At 39.9% G+C, this 17747-nt stretch overlaps 1 protein-coding gene across 2 annotated transcripts in view; it reads right to left on the bottom strand.

Moving 5' to 3' along the window:
- npnta (nephronectin a) overlaps positions 1-15633 on the bottom strand; it is a 56969-nt gene extending 41336 nt beyond the window's left edge. Inside the window, exons 1-2 of one of the 2 annotated variants that reach the window (XM_080881632.1) lie at positions 15320-15633; positions 2429-2529 (exon numbers count right to left, since the gene is read on the bottom strand). In XM_080881632.1, coding sequence (XP_080737758.1) covers positions 2429-2529; positions 15320-15390 — 172 coding nt within the window. In that variant the 5' untranslated portion in view covers positions 15391-15633. The remainder of the gene's footprint in view (positions 1-2428; positions 2530-15319) is intronic. The other variant, XM_080881633.1, reaches the window with a different exon arrangement.
- Positions 15634-17747: the final 2114 nt, after the last annotated feature.

Here is a 17747-nt window from a genome sequence, read left to right as displayed (position 1 = left end):
CTCTTGGCCCTTTTCCACAGCAGGAACTTAACAATCTCAAGTTGTGTGAGGTCCTGCCTTTCCTTTCCACTTTATTTTACAAACATTGTAATGTTATTCTTTATTTGAAAATAAGGCATAATTTTGAAATATTATATGCCAATAAAAAGACAGCAATATATAAAAGAATTATGTTTATTTTCTTTCATTTTATACACAACCAAATGAAAATCAGGCTAAGTCTTTTAAATAAATATGTGTGTGTGGGGGGGGGGGGAACCTAAACATATATTGAATATCAAAAATAAAAACTTGCCTTATGTTTGTTGTAATGTTGATTTAGTGTTTGTACCGCATCCGGTTCATTTCCAAAATTCGGATGAGATTAGAGAAATAAAAGCTTAGCTAGCAGCTAACATTGTAGCAAATACTGACATTGTTTCTTGCTAACATGGGTTTTCTTAGTTGAGAAGACTGTTGCTGCTAGGAATTCACACCCTGATATATTTAGATTTGTTTTTAAATGACAACGAGCTGATTTAAGGCAGATCCAATCAGTTTAGTTTTATGACATCTCCAGCACCACACAGGTTGCTAGTGGTGCAGCTAACTTAGCTTAGAGGAAGCTAACAGCAAAGTGTGAAATATTTCGAGGCATTTCACAACAACAGTTTTTATTTATATTTATTTATTTGTATATATTTGCATCGGTTTTTAATTTACTAGCAAACTACGATCGAGTAAGTTGATATGACTGAGAAGCTCAGATGAAGATGTTTTCTTTCCCTGACTTGCTCTCTCTGCGGTTATGTTCAGCAGAATGCGTCTTTAGAAGCCTTTGCTGAACGTATGGAGACGTAACATTTTGTTATTTCACTTCATCTGACTTTTGTAAGCTGAGCGTTGCCTGAAAAATTACTATTCTTCCTGACAGCTTATTAATTTATCATTATTAACTCAGCAGTGGCTTAAGCCAAGGTGACTGCATTGGATGAGAGCTGGAAGTAGCTGGATCGGTGCCTCCCTGATCACCGCTCACATATCTGTAACCAAAAACGTTAGTGTAGTTTCTCATAAAGCTCGACAACAGAAGGAAACCAAGGCCAGACAACTATGTCGCACAATTTCCGTTAGTATCATGTGATACATACTGGAAACAAAATGGATTTTCCCCCAATATAGAGATCCTTGGTGTTATCAGAATTTGATCCATTTGGTCATTAATTTGGGGGAATTCCAGAAGACCTGTATGCTCAAATTACCATTCAAATGGGCCAACACAAAGCTAGTGTGCAACCTCTCAGTAGTTCAGCTCAGCTCAGCAGAATCAGCCATATGTACATGCTGTATAGGCACCAATAATGTGAAAGCACGAAAAAGGCTGGACATAACATGAATGTAAACAGTAAGCTTTTGTAGTAATTAACGGGCAGCGTATTCATGTTAATACATGGATGAAATTGCTCCAGTTAGTTAAGAAACATCTAGAATCTTTAAAGATCATCATTAACACATTGTACCTCATGGGTTTCATCTCCAGGGCTTGAGCGTATACTTCTTCGTAATGGCCCATGTGAGGTCTTTTGCCCTGGCTTTTTGCTTATCTAAACTAGCCAGCTGTTGGCTTAGCACACACACAGGATGAGAGCGCTATTGATTTTCTCTTGGCAAGGAAGCGAATAAGCATACCCACTTCTCTAACCTTTTTAATAGCCGCTTGGTAAATTCTTGCCGTGGAAAAGGCCTGTTGATGTGTTACCCCTTTTCTTTTATTAAATGTCCACAGCAAAGCAGCAGGCGTACCATCAGAGCCACCAAGCCATGCAAAGGGTCTGATATTTGTGAGGCACCCAGCAAGTGTCTAAAATCCACTGGTATATTCACACATCCCTCAGTAGCATGGAGTAAATATGTTGATAATGTGAGATGAAGCATTCAGTGTTACACAATGACAGGACACATCCTCTGAATCCTGATGAGTCAAGTTATGTGCACCTGACAACACCATGGACTATGTTAACATCACTGTTTGTTTGGTTTTTTTTACTTGTTCATGCACTGCCGGCAAGCTTATGTTTGCACACTTGTAATCTATAATCAATCTCCTATCTCCCCTTTGAATGTGTCCACCTGCAGCTATAGTCTCGCTCATTAAGGCCACCCGCAGTGTGAATGTAAACCTCTGCCGCTCCACCAGCGATCATCATCAATCTTTACTCAAAGATTGTTCCAGGTGCAATGCTCCATTAGCTGCATGTGTTTCCGTTGAGACAATCTGCATGTGTATGTGTGTCTGCGTGTTTCCCCGAGCCTTTGCAGTATATCCACAGTTTAACAGCATCTATGACCTCTCCCTCCTCCCTCTAGCTTGAAACCCCGCAACCTTGTTAGCTCCCGTTTTGCTCCCCACCCTCCGAGCAGCACCAGCAGCGGGCACGGTGGCACTCACGCTGGCAGTGACCCCAGGAGCGACGAGTCCATCCCCAGCAGCAGTCCACACGGGCCCCATATCGACACAGGCCATTGGATGATGCCATCTGCCGTGGCCACCTGTGAGTGGATAACATAATAGGTTCACAGCCAATTAAAACACCTTAATGAAAAGCCTTTTTATATTGTTTGGAAGGGGAAGGGTGTGTGATTCAGAGCTTTCATGAGTCATTTTCCTGCTGCAAAGAAAAAGAACCAGAAGATACATTTAAAGACTATTTAAATAAAAAAAAAAAGGCTTTTTAACCACTAGGTACAGTGAGCACTTATGGCAGTCATACTAATTGCAGGTACAGCAATGAAAATAGACACACACGAAACAAACGAGTACAGTTATGTTCACATCAGGTAGATTAAGCACTACTGCAAAATGCATGAATAATAACAAATAAAGAAAGCCGGGTCTTTCTTGATAGATTTTTTTCTAATGTTTAATTTCCTCATCTAAATGTAGAGCATGAAGATGGATAAGGTTTCTGAACAGATTTAAAACCCTTTATTATGATTTAAATTCATTAGGGCGAAAAATAAAACTGGCTTCGCTTGACTAATGTGGGGAGAAAAAAGTTTCAGTGCATAACAGCTCTTTGATTATGCATCAATCACAATCCTAAAACAGTCCACTTTAAGTGATGTCTATTTGTTTATTAATGTCAGAATGTGATGACAAATCTCATTTATTGAGGACTCCGGGGTGCTGTCTCTCAATTTCACTCCCTTTTTATAAAAATAAATCAGATACTCTGTTTGTGTAACACAAAGAAACAGCGGCAGCAAAAGAGTTACGTTTGAAAAGTGGTAAACAGAAAACATTTGCCACTTTGCTTCTCAAATATCTGAAGGGGGTGAAAGTGACAAGTGTCAGAAAGTCGAAGACTGACTTTTCACCGCTTCGCCATAGCAGATTATCTCCGAATCATGGAAACAAAACTGACAGCACATCAGCTCGTGTTGGTTTCTTTAATGTCAAACTGGAGACCTGTATTGAAAGCCTGCCAGGCCCGATTTGAATTTAGCCTTCAGTGCGTGCATCGCTACGCCGCTGACACGCACATCTGACAACACCACATTACTGCTGTGTTCACTTGGCTTTCGGGAGCTCCTGGAAAAGATTAGGGACTACGTGCTTCCGGTTGTCCTTGAAAATACAATATTTGCCTCCAAAATGGCAACTCCATGACACTGGAAGATGGTATTATCTCTGCTACACAGAGATGATAGGTAGGTATTAGTTCTTATACACATTCTAAAGTAGGTTATTTCCCCAAACACAACAGTTCCTCTATGAGAAATTAGAGCCGGATATTTTTGTTACACTCTGCTCCATTCTGTTCAGAGCAAGAAATAGCTTCTTGGCAGACCGCGTATGTGGATTACCTTTTTTATCTGTACGAGGGCCGACCACATATTTATGGCGAGAATAGAGTGAAGGAATGAGCCCATTTAAGGATACTGAAGAAAATCCAAGGCACATTCTTTAAGAGCCTGGCGCTCATATGCTACCTAAAATCTGAAACAATAATAAACGAATCAGTGGATAGGGAAGATTTGTTGCAGCTGACTGTTTTTTCCCTCTTTCTTCAAATAAAGATGACAATGTTTTTAACCAGTGGGACATTTTTATCGTCATTTATAGGAGGTGTGAAGCACATGAGGAGGTTTGCACAGATCACTGAGTAAATCCAATACAATAAGAAGGTTTTAATTGCACAGAAGAGCTGGAAAACGCTGTAATCCTGCACAAAACAAAGGAGAAGTTCAAGGCACATCCTCTGCTGCTATCCCTACCTGTTAGTGCCTCTATGCCAAGATGAGGAAATGCTAATGCTTGCCCCTGCTGCCAATCACCTCTTTGGAGAAAAAAAACAAAAAACAGACGGATGCTAAGTGAGAGTGGCAGATCCAGGGAAAATGTTTGTCTGCTGCCTGGTGAGCGGGAAGTCAGTCAGTGAAGCACACAGTATGGGTGAGGAAATGAGGAGGGGAAGGAAAAGGAAGCAAAACCAGAAGAGAGGAAACAAATGAAAAGAATTGCATGAAAGCAGTAAAAGAGGAAAGGAAAGAATAGGAACGGTCTGGACAGCAGCCACATTTCTCAACCTGCCTCCCCTTCCACACTAGAAGCTTGCTGCATAAAACAAATTAAAGATGCTTCTGCATGAGGCAAAAACCCTGCTCGTTGACACCTCTCAAAACATCTGACAACCTCCTTTGACATTTCAGTGATATTTGGATTTGGCGACTGGAGGCTGATTTCATCCTGATGTTTTGAAAGCTCTTGTTAATTGCTGCACAAGGCAATCACCACCTTAGAATATGGAGGCATCAAGTGGAAGGCATTTATGCTGCTTCGGCTGCACCTGTTCCCATATAACCTAATGGCCTCACATTCGTTTGCAGCCTGCAAAGTAATTATCACATCGAATGACTCCCGTGGATGTGCAGATTTAGTATCGTAACAGTTTTCATTTTTATTTCTGACAGTTTTATTACAAAAGCATATTTTCATGTTCACGTCATAATCTTCAGCACACACGCGTTGTGCCATGATGAAGATGACAAGAGCAAAAACTCGACATTTTTTAGATATACAGGGCTTTGTAAAACACACAATGATAACGTCATTTTTAAATTTCAAATGGGAAAAGGGAGATTAAGGGCCAATCACTAGAGTAAAGGCTCAACCCCTCTGCTCTGTGCAGGGTCTGGCTAATGTGAATGTTGTAAATGATCCATAACTAGTTTCTGTTAACAGACAAGCTGCTGTAATTGGAGACGGAGCCAGAAGGTAATGAGTAAAAGGCGAGCTTCAGAAGTGTAACTGAGAGAAGATTAAGATGGCAGAAAGCAATGGCAATTTATTTATTTATTCACTGATAGAGATTGAGGAAATGTTTGTAACAGAATCTAGACAATAATGAAATGTGTTTAAAAGTATGTCCAGCTGTGTGTGGTGGCATAAATAATAATATGCACGTCTGATGGTCTGGTAAGCGACAAAGAGGAAGGTAACAAAAACAGCCACTGGACCTATCATATCAAACTTTTTATGGACCTTTATGATATATGTTGCAAGTATTTGAAGAGCATTGCTTTGACATCAGTCAGAAGCAGCTGGTCTGCCTATACACCTATATAACTGACTTATGTGACATCAGTGATGGCTATTCATGTGCTTTATATATCAAGATCAATGTAATAATTGGAGAAAAAAAAAACTAATAGTAGCAGTAGTATCTGCACATTTTTAACATGAAACTGGTTGAACTCTTACATTACATAAAGGAAAGTTGTTTTATTCTTGAGATTTTAATATTGGCACACAGTTAAATATAAATCCTAAAATATTCTTCATCCCTTTTCCCTACTAAAGAAACTGAATTTAGTAAGTCAACCATCAGTAATATCGTCACAAATATTCACAATGCTTGTATTGACTCTGGTGTAATCCTCTGAAATATTGCACAACATTTTCCTCTGCTACTCTTCACTGATCTTTTTTTTAAAAGATTGACAAGTTAGAGCTAAAAATAACAGTGAAAAAGCTAAATACTACTGAAAAAACCTGTTAAAAATGTCCTCACGCTAAAATGTGGGATTCATACTTTAGTTACAAAAAGATTTGCATGCTACATGTAACACTGTAATTGATGAAATAACTGACTCTATAATCTCTATCATATCTGAAATGATCATGAGACATGATGGAGGAAATCTGAACAAAAACAGCTAACAATGGGTATTTTAAAACTGATTTTTTTTTTAAAGAACATAATTTACATACACTATTTTAAAAATGTAAGAGATAGAAACAAAGAAATAAATTAAAACAAAAATAAACAAACACACATACGAGTAAGCTAACACATTATACTGAGCTTATTATATCTTCACACAGCGATCAGAAGTGATGCTGGAAGGTGCTTGAAGTCCTCAGCTGGGATCACAAAAATAAATGTGCTCCTTCACACCAGAGTCGAGCAAAATGCCAGAAATAATTTAAACATTGAAAATCTCCCAAACAGTTTTGACTATTTTATCTTCATAGGAGAAAATCTTTCTCAAGCTATTAATCCTCCTGAGGGCAACACTTGTAAGTAGAGCAGGGCGATATGACCAAAAATATTTATCACGATATACATTTGAAAATTTGCGATAACGATATAATTGACACTAGACAAAATGCTTTACAACTCCACAATTTTATTAGTGCAAAAAACCCATCAATGTATTTTCACTTAAACAAGCAGCTGTTTTTTATGTGCATTAAAGTTATATAAAAATGTAACAGTGCAAATGCAAATTCCTTGCTGACAGTTTAACCAAAAGGCATTTCCAGTGGAAATTGGCCGACATGTCCTCAGCATAACCATGTATAATATCCACAAAACTTAAAAAGAGGTTATACACACACAATACGGTAATATTATGTTGAAGAGCAGTACGTATCACTCCGCGAGGCTCCTGCCTACGATAGCCGCAATGCTCCGACAATCCATCAAGCGGTGCGGGTTCGTAGCTTAGCAAAGTCGTACTGGAACATTTGACAGATTTTCGAGCACCGTGTACGACATAAAATCGTTTCGAGGTCAGTAAACACAACCAGAATTCATACATAAGGCACACGGGATTATAAGGGGCACTGTCGATTTTCAGAAAAATCAAAGGATTGATTTTAAGTGTGCCGTATTTTCCCAAAAACAGGGTAATAACGACGGCCCGCTAGCATGCTCTACCAAAAATAGTGCTTTGTTGTGTATCTGATGGACGAAAGCTAAACCAGTTCTACACCACTGAAGTTGCAGCATTTTTACAAACCAATTCTGGTTCATTCGTTTCATTCAACGATCTGCTTTCGACCTTCTCATTCTCCGTCGCCGCCATGCTTTTTCCGCCATGTGCGTATGAAAACAAAGGCACTGCGCATGCGGGTTTTACCCATATTCTATGGCGATATTTCATTTTCTTGTCGTTGCCCAACATTATACCGGTATTACCGTGAACGGTATGATATGGCCCAGCCCTACTTGTAAACAAATCTTCAAGGAAATTATTTAAAGTCTTTCTTCTTGACACCAGCTGATAAAAATACATCTTCAAAGCATCACAAGCATGAAAAGTTCCCATACAGTGGATATGGATGGTATTCATAGTAAAATTGTACCTGAGATACAAAGATTGTCAATGGTGACAAAACAATATATATGTGTACATGTATAACAGATTGAATACCACCACAATATGGCTTTAGAAAAAAACAGAAGCACTTGTATCTCTGTTCTTGAACAAAACCAAAAAAAACCCCACAATGATCTATTGATAAAACTGGCACATTCTTCCTTGGTTTTTTAAAAGTGTTTGATTTCATATCCATTGCAAAATATTTCCGAGACTTCAGACTCCTAGATTTTGAATATTTGGTTTAAAAATATGTATCTTTCTTTCTTCTTTTCTCACAAGCTGGCGGTTGGCAAAGCCAATACGTCTCTGTGGGTGCCGTAGGGTTTCCATCTTGGTCAACGATGCACTTCCAGGCCTTGCGGACTCTGGCCTTGGCCTTTGCTTGCTCAAGGTTTAGACGTCATTGTTTAAGATCGTCTTCAATTTGCTTGATCCAAATCTTCTTGGGCGCGTCACACTTGATTCTGCAGTGGGCAGGGTGCTACTGCAGCAGGAGGCGATATGGCAGGCGATGGTTCCTCATGCGGCAGATGTGGTCAAACCACTGCAGTCGTCGCTTCTGGATCAGCTCTTCCATTGAGAGCTTCTGGTGATATTGACTACGTATTGCGCTGTTGTTGAAACAGTCACGAGGGCCACTCGGAGAATATGACGCAAACAGTGCTTTTGGAAGACCACGAGCTTGTTGACGTCGTGCTTGAGGATGTCCCAGGTCTCGGATCCATGAAGAATGGGCAATGCCAGTGTGCAGTACAGACAAATTTTGGTAATGATCAGTAGAAAGGAAAAACTCTAAATGAAATATGCAATATGCAAAGTAACACTATATATGGAGTCCCACAGGGATCAATATTAGGACCACTCCTCTTCCATTTATATATCAATTATTTTGTTAACTAACCTAGTTTCATAAAATAAAAATAAAACTCTAGAGTCTCCAAAATATTATAAACTAGGACACCTGGTTGAAATGCAATAAACTATTGTTAAATATTATTCAAACAAACATATTTTAACCAAGCAGAAACCAAATAAACTGCACACAAGTATGAATGTGAGTGTGAATTATTTCCTGGTTCACTGTGTTATCCCTGTGACAGACTGGCAATCTGTCCAGGTTGTACCCCCCTCTTGCCCTATGGCAGCTGGGATAGGTTCCCGCCCGTGACCCCGAAATGGATAAACAGAACAAAGTGGATAGATGAACCGAGAACCCAATTAATGTATCCAAATACATGGTAGGGTTGTCGAGAGGGTAAAATTTACAAAAGTTTTGGGTGGTTGATGTTGATGAATATCTGAATTTTAAGAGGCTTTTTGACAAATTAATGAAGAAATAATCTGAATATGTTGATTTATTTTTCAAAGGGAGACACCTTTTCCCAAATGAAGCTCTTCTAACCTTGTATCAGTCTCTGCTTGAGCTTCATTTTTACTGTTAAAATATTACATTGTGTAGCATTTATCCTACTTATTTCAAGAGATTGCAGATTTTACAAACTTTTCACAACTCCTGTGTGATATCTTATTTATTAAAGTATGTATAATATCATATTTAGATTCTCAGTGTATTCTTCCTCTCACACAAAAGTCCACTGACCCAGAATGAGCTTGAAGAAAAAACACAACAGCTGCTACTAAAACATGTTTGATTCTAAACCCTGTATGGTTTTTTTCAAAATCTGAAAAAAGGTTCAATTTAATGCCCATGATTAAATGAATCTATACCACTAATCTATACAGTAGATTAGTAGAGTGGTGTGACTGTTAGATAGAAAGCACTGTGATCTAGAAAAAAGAGTTTTATAATATGTGTGTGAATGGGTGAATGAGACATGTTGTATAGAGCACTTAAGTAGAGTAGAAAAGTGCTATGTATGAACCAGTCCATTTACCACGTGCTGCTGTGTTGAATTAATGTTTCTGTAATTTAGGAACCTTAGAGGACAATATTTTTAGAGATAAAGGTAAATATAACGACATTTTTTTTTTCATGTAAATTAACTGATGTTTAGGAAGTCTCATTTCACAAATGACTATTTCTTATGTAATTATGTCTGAAAACTGCATTTTACCTGATTTGTGAAAGTGAACAGGTTCATGGATCAACATTTTAGAGATTGTTCATTCCTCTTGTATGTATTGCACAAAGACCCACGAGTGTTAATGAAAAAAAATAGCTGGAGCAACTGGAAGTTGGTAACATTTTCAAAAATTGTATAAATAATTTAAAATTTGGAAATAGGTCTGTAGCGTTTTTCTTTTGTTTTTGTTAATGTTTTTAAGGAGCAGGATGAGAAAGTCAGTAATAAAATGCAGCCAGGTAACAGAGAGAAGATGTGGGGGAAATGACTGGCAGACTTCTTAATTTATATGGTGCACGCGACTGATTGTTTCAATTGCAAACACTGGCTAGAGTCTCCTTGCGTTCTCTGGTATTGAATAATCAATTACAGCAGATGACTGGAAGAGCATTTTTATAATGGATGGGATTCAATTTTCCATAAGCAAAAGAGCCAAGAGAAGTGGACATTTAATGGTTTTCTCTAATTCCTGTCTGACAGTGAATATATTTCTGTTGTGGAATGTTGGTTTAACAAAATAAATTAAAAAGCCGCTGCAACCCCCCCATATTTTTCTGACATTTTGACCAAAATATTTAATCAAGAAACAGATAAATAATGTAGACAATCATTAGCTGAAGCACTATTCATTTCTGTGTGTGGATATCCAAAGGAGATAGAGGTCAATGAAATGTGAAATTAACATTATGCAAACAGCAGATAGATGATGCAACCACACACGCACAAGAAAAAAGAAAAAGGAAATGATGAACAAAAGTGCATTATGAGTATTAACTCCTACGAGGATGGTGGGCTGCTTGTTCAGTGCAGTTGGAGCAATGATACAAGAATCTGCTGAGATGCAACAGGTTGAGGATTATTAAATTAACCATCTCCCTTCGAATGTTTTCTTCCTACACACTGATACAGTATATGTATATGAATTAGTATAACATATTTCGTGTTTTCACTAATCTATGAATTTACTCTACAGCAGTTGTGCAATTCTACACAATCTGAACTTGAAACTGAGGGTTTAATGCAGTTCATCAGCACCCTGTTTAATCATCGCAACGCCACGGCAATGTCACATTTGAACTTTCTGAAACATTCATGGGTTGCAAATTAGGACTTACCACAATCAACAATGGGAACTACAGTAACACTGCACAATAGAGGAGACCTTTTTTTCTCATATGTATCTTGTCCTCTGCCTTATTCTACTGAATGAAAAGCTGGCATATCAAATGGACGTGAGCATAATACCTGCATTTATTACCCTGAAGCCCTGAATAATGATCCCAAATTGCACTAAGCCTTGAAGGAACTCAAGCAGATAATTATTACCCTTCATGCATGCTGTGTGACAACTCTTCTCAAGTACAGAGTATAAGACAAGGTTGTTCCTTCAGAACATGACAGGTTGATATCCACTGTGGTGACACCATCCTTCTTCCATTGTTTTACAAATGGATTCATAGCTGGCCACTATCCTTTTCCTGACAGCGAAGAGCTGAGTCAGTCTATGGCTCACAGAGGAGCAATACAGAGCGTGAATAATCCAGGTCCATGAACTTACATGGTCTGCATTCATAGCGATGATAATCTAATCAAGCTATCATCCATCCGTGACCCCTAAAGTATGCAATGCAGGATTTCTGACTGGATTTTTATCACAAACAACCACAGATGTTGAATTCTTCATCAGCATTAGAGACTTGCTCGAACCTGCCGAGCTCAGATGAAAGCAGGACTTTGTGGAGTCAAAAGGAGTCTGCTGTCTTAATTAACCGCTTCAGCCCAACCTATCAGCGGCATCATTGACTCATATCTGAGGCAAAGATTTATATTTAGAATGAGCAATTAGTCGGTTTATCCATCTGCCATTAAAAGCCTAATGGACAGTATTCACTGTGTGGCTGAGAAAAAAAAATCAAACTCTACCACCTTTAATGATGCTGTTTACAAGAGGGTGGGGTGGTTGTGGATTAGATGGTAGGCAGGGTCATCTACCAGTTAAACGGTTGGTGGTTTGATCCCTGACTTGTCTAACTTGGGCAAAGTACTGAAGCCACAGCTGCCCCCGATGTGTGTCGAGGAGGTGTGAGTGTGAAAATCAAAGAGTGCTGAGTACGGTGGCCCTTAGGGATCGACTCCAACTTTAGAAAACACCAGCGAATTAAAGAAAAATGCTGCAAAAGCACACAAATAATAAAGGAAGTGATTGTGGAGGAAATGTGATGCAAAGCATCGCACTGAGACGTGCTTAAAAGAAACAGAGGACTCTTCTGTGTTGTGAGGGAGAAAAAGATGAAGGTTATATCTGTTCTGATCACATGATAATATTGTGGATGTATCCTTGTTATTATTAGTTTTCCATTATTGTCTTCCCAAAGCTCACGTATCTTCTGTTGTGAGCTTTTCATTCACACTCTTCTGCTCATCCAAGTCAGGGTCGCGGGGGAGGGGCTGGAGCCTATGCCAGCTACCATAGGGCAAGAGACGGGTACAGCCTTGACAGGTCTCCAGTCTGTCGCAGGGCAACTGGCTTCTTTGTGTTTTTATTCAACTTCAATTGTGTTTTGTGTGCTTTTGAAGTATTTTTCTATTTGCTGGTATTTTTTTAAGTTGCAGTGCGTTTGACCTCTCAAGGCCACCGTACCTTAGGCACAGAAAAAACAGCTGCAGGAATGTGTGTGTGATTAGGTGACTGAGGCTTATGACTGAAAGCATTAATTTACCTTAAAATTACAAATATCTATCTCAATCTTAAAATGTGATAGAGCTCACTCTTTTTCTTTCCTTATTAACGCGGACTTCATTTAGCACTTTTGTTACAGTGAATTCTGTAAGGATTCACAGAAACAAGCTCAAACACTGCAAACAGTCTTTGGCAAAAAAGAAAAAAGAGCTTAACAGATTATTTTATCTGCTACAAGTGATGTCAAAACGGTCAAAGACTTCTCTTTGCTGGTTAACAATATATACTTATGTATTTATCAATGTTAAACTGCGTTACACTGTACAACTGGCTGTTCACACGGTCTACTGTGCTGCAGACTCTGCCAACAGAAAACCTCGGGGCTTAACCTTGCTGGAACTATTTTCTATTCTCTTCTGTTTTTGTACATTGATTGGTCCGTATACCTGAGTTATATATACCGAAACCTTTTTTTCATTTCTTATAATTATCGAGACAAGTGGCAGCAATCTGTAAGGGTTTCACTGCCCGTGGAGCACTTATTCCAATACAAAGTTTTTTCCACTCCCACGCTGTCCTGTTTGCTTTAAGAAAATGACAAGAAGATTAAATACCAGGTGGAGCAGTCATATGAGTAATAACAGAAAGTCTGCATCAGCTGTATTCTCTTACTGCAAGCTTTTTAATTTCTCATATGTCATGTTAGGTGTGACAGCATTAGTTTAATCCAGGTTTCTTTCATACAAAATGTAGCAAGAGGACTCTTTTTATCATTTCGCTAGAACGCAATAAAGACAATGCCCCACTCTTTTTCACGTTCATTGACATGTACAGCAGCAAACACTGAGAAACCTGCTGAGCTCCTGATACACGGTGAATCCACCAGTGTTTTCACACTTATTTTCAAACCGTGGAAGCCTGAATGTGCGCCTGATGTTACAATACCAACATAACCTGGCACCAGTCCATGCTTTGGATTATTACTGAGTAGGTCTGGTATGTGCTGCGTGAGACTTCACAGTTTAGTGATGTCACTGGGGAAGTATATCCTCTTTTGTATGTTTTGCCTTTCACTTCAGCACTCTCCTCTGCTGTATGACATGTTCCCAAGTGTGCAGAATAGAAAAGTGGCAATGAAAACAGTTTTTAGAGACAGAAAGGCGGGTAAACACATTACGCGCAGCTACAGGAGACCAAATTTATTTTGCCAACGATGCCCGTGAAGGACCCTTCAGGACTAGATGGATAAGCCTGTTAGGAACGCTCTCTAAAAGGTAATAAGTAAGGAAGACTAGGTAATAAATGTTTTTTTTGCTTGCGTTCGGTCTCGGGGGATATTGTCTCAATGAATTAATATTGAAGCGGGGACTCAGGCCAGAGTTTATACCCATAAAAATCTGCAAATTATGGTCATGGTGACGAGCCACTCCATCAGCAGGGATGTTAATAATGTACAATATGCTGCTGCTAGGTTAAAGTAAATGATTATTACACCAAGGAAATATGTGAGCTAAAGTAAAGGCCCTCCACATCTCATCAGACCATAACATGTCAAACAGACATTAGCCATAGTGATTGAAAGAAGAAAAATCTCCTAAATAAAAATATTATGTGTGGTGGCAAATACTGAAATCTACCACTCTGCGTTATTCTCTGTCCTCTCTTTTATTCTGTCTCGCACACAGACACCCTTTTAGCCTTGCAGAAACCTTTGATACTCCAAATTGCTTTTTTTCCTCAATACTTTTTGAACATAGACGGAAAGTGAATTGAAAGAGCTCAGGAGAGGGAAGGAGAGAGAGAAAAACGGCTACACTTCAAATGTCAAAATCTATTAACAAGCAGGTGGAATGGCAGTTAGTCTGACAGAGCCTTCTGAAATGCATGCATACTGTTTCAGTAACAATTACCTCCAATAAGCTTCAAAGTTTTTCATTTATTTGAACAAACGCTGAACACGGGAGAGGATTCGGCTTTGGAGCTCAGCCTGGCTGACAGAGATACATGAGGAAAAATAAAGTACTTGGCAGCATTCTCTGCTGGAGATGTAGGAAATTTGGCAGTAGCACTTTGTTTGTGTAACTCTCACCATTTGGACGGACTTCAGTCCAGCTTTTTTACTTGAGCTCCAGAAATCTATCTCAATATGACAAAAAAAAATAAGAGATGGAAAATGTTTTTTTTCTTCTTCACACGGTTAAGATCCTCTTTAATAAATGATCAGAGACAAGGAGCAAATAAGTATCCTGACTGATGGAATTGCTGTGGTTCAAAGGGTTAGACCCATTACAACTCAATATGCGTGGCTGTTTTTTTCTAAAAGAAGAAGAAGAAACAGCCACTATCCCTCACGCTAAACTCAGATTCACCTATAGGCAGATGGAAATCTCGGACACGTGCATTCTTTGGGGTCTGGCACGTCTTCACACACTTCGTGGGATTCGTGTTTGAACATGATCGCCGGGCAATGTGCTGTCACATCACTTTATAATCAGCCTGACGTCTGCACAAGACGAGAATCGCTTGGCGAGATGCGATATTCAGTTTTCAATTTTTTTTGCAGCGCTACAAAAGAATCCAAGCTCAGAGGCGCAAAAGCACAAGACGCTTTGGGGTGCACTTGGATTCATTGTTGAATGAAAATAAAAGTTGTGATCGTGAAATTAAAAAAATAAATAAATAAAGCGAAGACGCTTGATATGATTCGACACTCACTTTCACGGGAGCAACATGCTTTCAGTTTTGGAGAGCTTCAAATAATCCACAGCAGCTCGCAACCAAAGTGTCGCCTCGAAGCGAAGGCGCAGTTTTCACACAAATGGATGAATCGCATTCTGACGGGTTCTTTATCAAAATCAGCCTTATCGCACAAAAAGCCTTCGTTTCTCAGCCTGCGTGACCCTACCTGCCATCGAAGTCTGCACTTGCTCCAAAGCTGCAGCTGCACAGCAACATCAACTTTATCCATAATTCCATGATTTCGGGAGTTACGCGCCCACGCTGTTTCCAATTCTCCGTAAATCCAGAATCACCGGGTAGGAAACTGTGGAGTAAACAGCGACACAACAACAACAAACACACAGTTTGTTTCCTCCTGGAGGTGCGCGGGCAGGAGAGGTCTGACGGCGTCCTTCAGACTGTTCATCTGAGATATTCAGGAGGAGAGAAGGCAGCCCGATGCCTGGAAGCAGAGTGACTCCGATGAGTGTGCGCGCGCGCGCGCGTGTGGAGCGGGACGCACTCTGCCGGGAAGAGCGCGCACAGCCGCCCCGTACCCACCCACCCCCCTCTCTCTTCTTTCCTCCCCTCACAAGTTCAGGCAGCGGGCTCTCAACCAACAGCACCCACTGCAGTCTGACCTTCGCTCGCTGCAGTCTCAACAGAGCCGTGGTGTGCAGCCACTCAGTTGCGGAACCTTAACGAGAAAGAAGAGGCTCCACGTGTGGCTCCGTTACACGCTGTGGAAAATGCCTTAATGAACCTGCTGAGACACGCAGGTGTATTGTTGGCCACCCAGGTAGATGTTGATCACGCAGCAAAGACAAAGCAGTGAAAATTACTGAGGGTATAAAAAGAAAGCTGCGCAAAATAGAAAATCAGTGGTTTGTTAAAGTTTGAGGCGCACGCGCACTCAACAGGTGGAAATACTTATTTAAAAAAACAACCTTAATATGTATAATTTTTGCAAACAAACACAAGTGGATGCATTTAATCAAAATCGCTTACAACTACCGACTGTTTCTGTTTTCTCAACAAGCCAAAAAGCTTTTCTGAACGACACTGCGCATGCGTAATTGCTGTCTTTCTATTCTTTCACACGAGGATCCTGTTAGACCTCATCACCTGTCTGATTCCTAAGCGGCACTCCACATTCAAAGTCTCCTGAACTGCGCTTCCTGTTTGGGTGCAGAATGATGAAGGCTGCCTCATTTCCTGATGTGACAGCTTTCTGTCAGTGAACCAACCAGAGGGAGTGCCCGGTTGGCCTAACAGCCTTCTGGAGCACGCGATGAATGACGGGAAGGTTCATGTGATTACTGCTAGTAGTTCAGAGTCTCTTTTGATTCATGCAACTCTTCGCCTTCACTGACTGAGTAATGAATCTGTGGTGGCACCCAGGTCTGACCTCAGCTGGTCGCAGAAAGGCTGGTGTCCCGGTTTGTGTATAATTAGACTATCAATCACAGTATTGACCTGACTGTAAGAACGTGATTCCTTGTGTTATCATTGCATTTAAATATGAGCAATGGCTTATGCCGATCGCAAGGGCCACGTCTCATTACCGGTAATATTCATATGTTGTGAAAAACTGAGACACTGTGTGGATTTTAAAGGGTCACTTACGCAGCGCATCTGTGTTTGTTAGCAGGAGTATACTCAGGATGTGTGGGGTTATTTTTAATGAACATTTTACCAGATGTGGTGCTCAGCCAAACTTAGAAGTTATGTGTTGAGTTCCATGACTGTGCAAAGGTCTTAGGCCACCCCTCATTTCTTTATATTTTGCTTCCAAGAGGCCAGAGTGTCTTGTAATATTTTGAAGTGATCTTATAACAGCTCTCCAGGCTTTCTTTCAATGTTTATCTTCAGACATCTCAGTCCAGTCCTTGTACTTGACAACTTTCAGAGAAATGTTTTTGTTTTTACTTGTTTTTTTAGTTGTTTAACGCTGACTTATTAATCATCCACACATTAAACAAGGATGTATCTGATCCATTTAAAGTTCATTGAACCCTCATCAGAAATAGTCTCAGTGGAAAGGTGGCTGCCAAGAAGTCATTCTTTAGGAAGGGAAACGGGAAGAAAAGGCTGAAGTATGCCAAATTACACAAGAACTGGACTAAAAATCAGTGACAACAGGATTTATGGAGTGATGGATCCAAATTTGAAATTTATGGCTCAAATCAGTATCAATATGTATGCAGGAGGTCAGGAGAGGTACAACAGTGAGTGTCTGCAGGCATCTGTAAAACACAACGGCGGCTCCACCATGGTCTGGAGCTGCGAGATGCTGTCAAAACCGATGGAATTATGAACACGTGGGAACGGTCAAATTTTGATCCACCACGAACACCATCTGGAAAGCGTCTCATTGACGAGAGCTTCATTTTTAAGCATGATAATGATCCCAAACACACCATCAAAGCAGTAAAAGTATACCTGGATAGAAAATAAACAAACAATGAAACATGGTCAGTTATAAATTGGCCTCCCCAGAGCCCAGACCTCGACTGAATCACTCTGGGATCATCTTGACAGAAATCAGAACAAAAAGGCAGCCAACATCCAATAACAGCTTTGAATGTCTTTCAAGAAGCCAGGAGAACTATTCC

This window comes from Rhamphochromis sp. 'chilingali', assembly GCF_963969265.1.
Source record: "Rhamphochromis sp. 'chilingali' genome assembly, chromosome: 4".
Classification (NCBI taxonomy): Eukaryota; Metazoa; Chordata; class Actinopteri; order Cichliformes; family Cichlidae; genus Rhamphochromis; species Rhamphochromis sp. 'chilingali'.
Note: the sequence above shows the minus strand (reverse complement) of the source record. Positions and strands in the feature narration are given on the sequence as shown.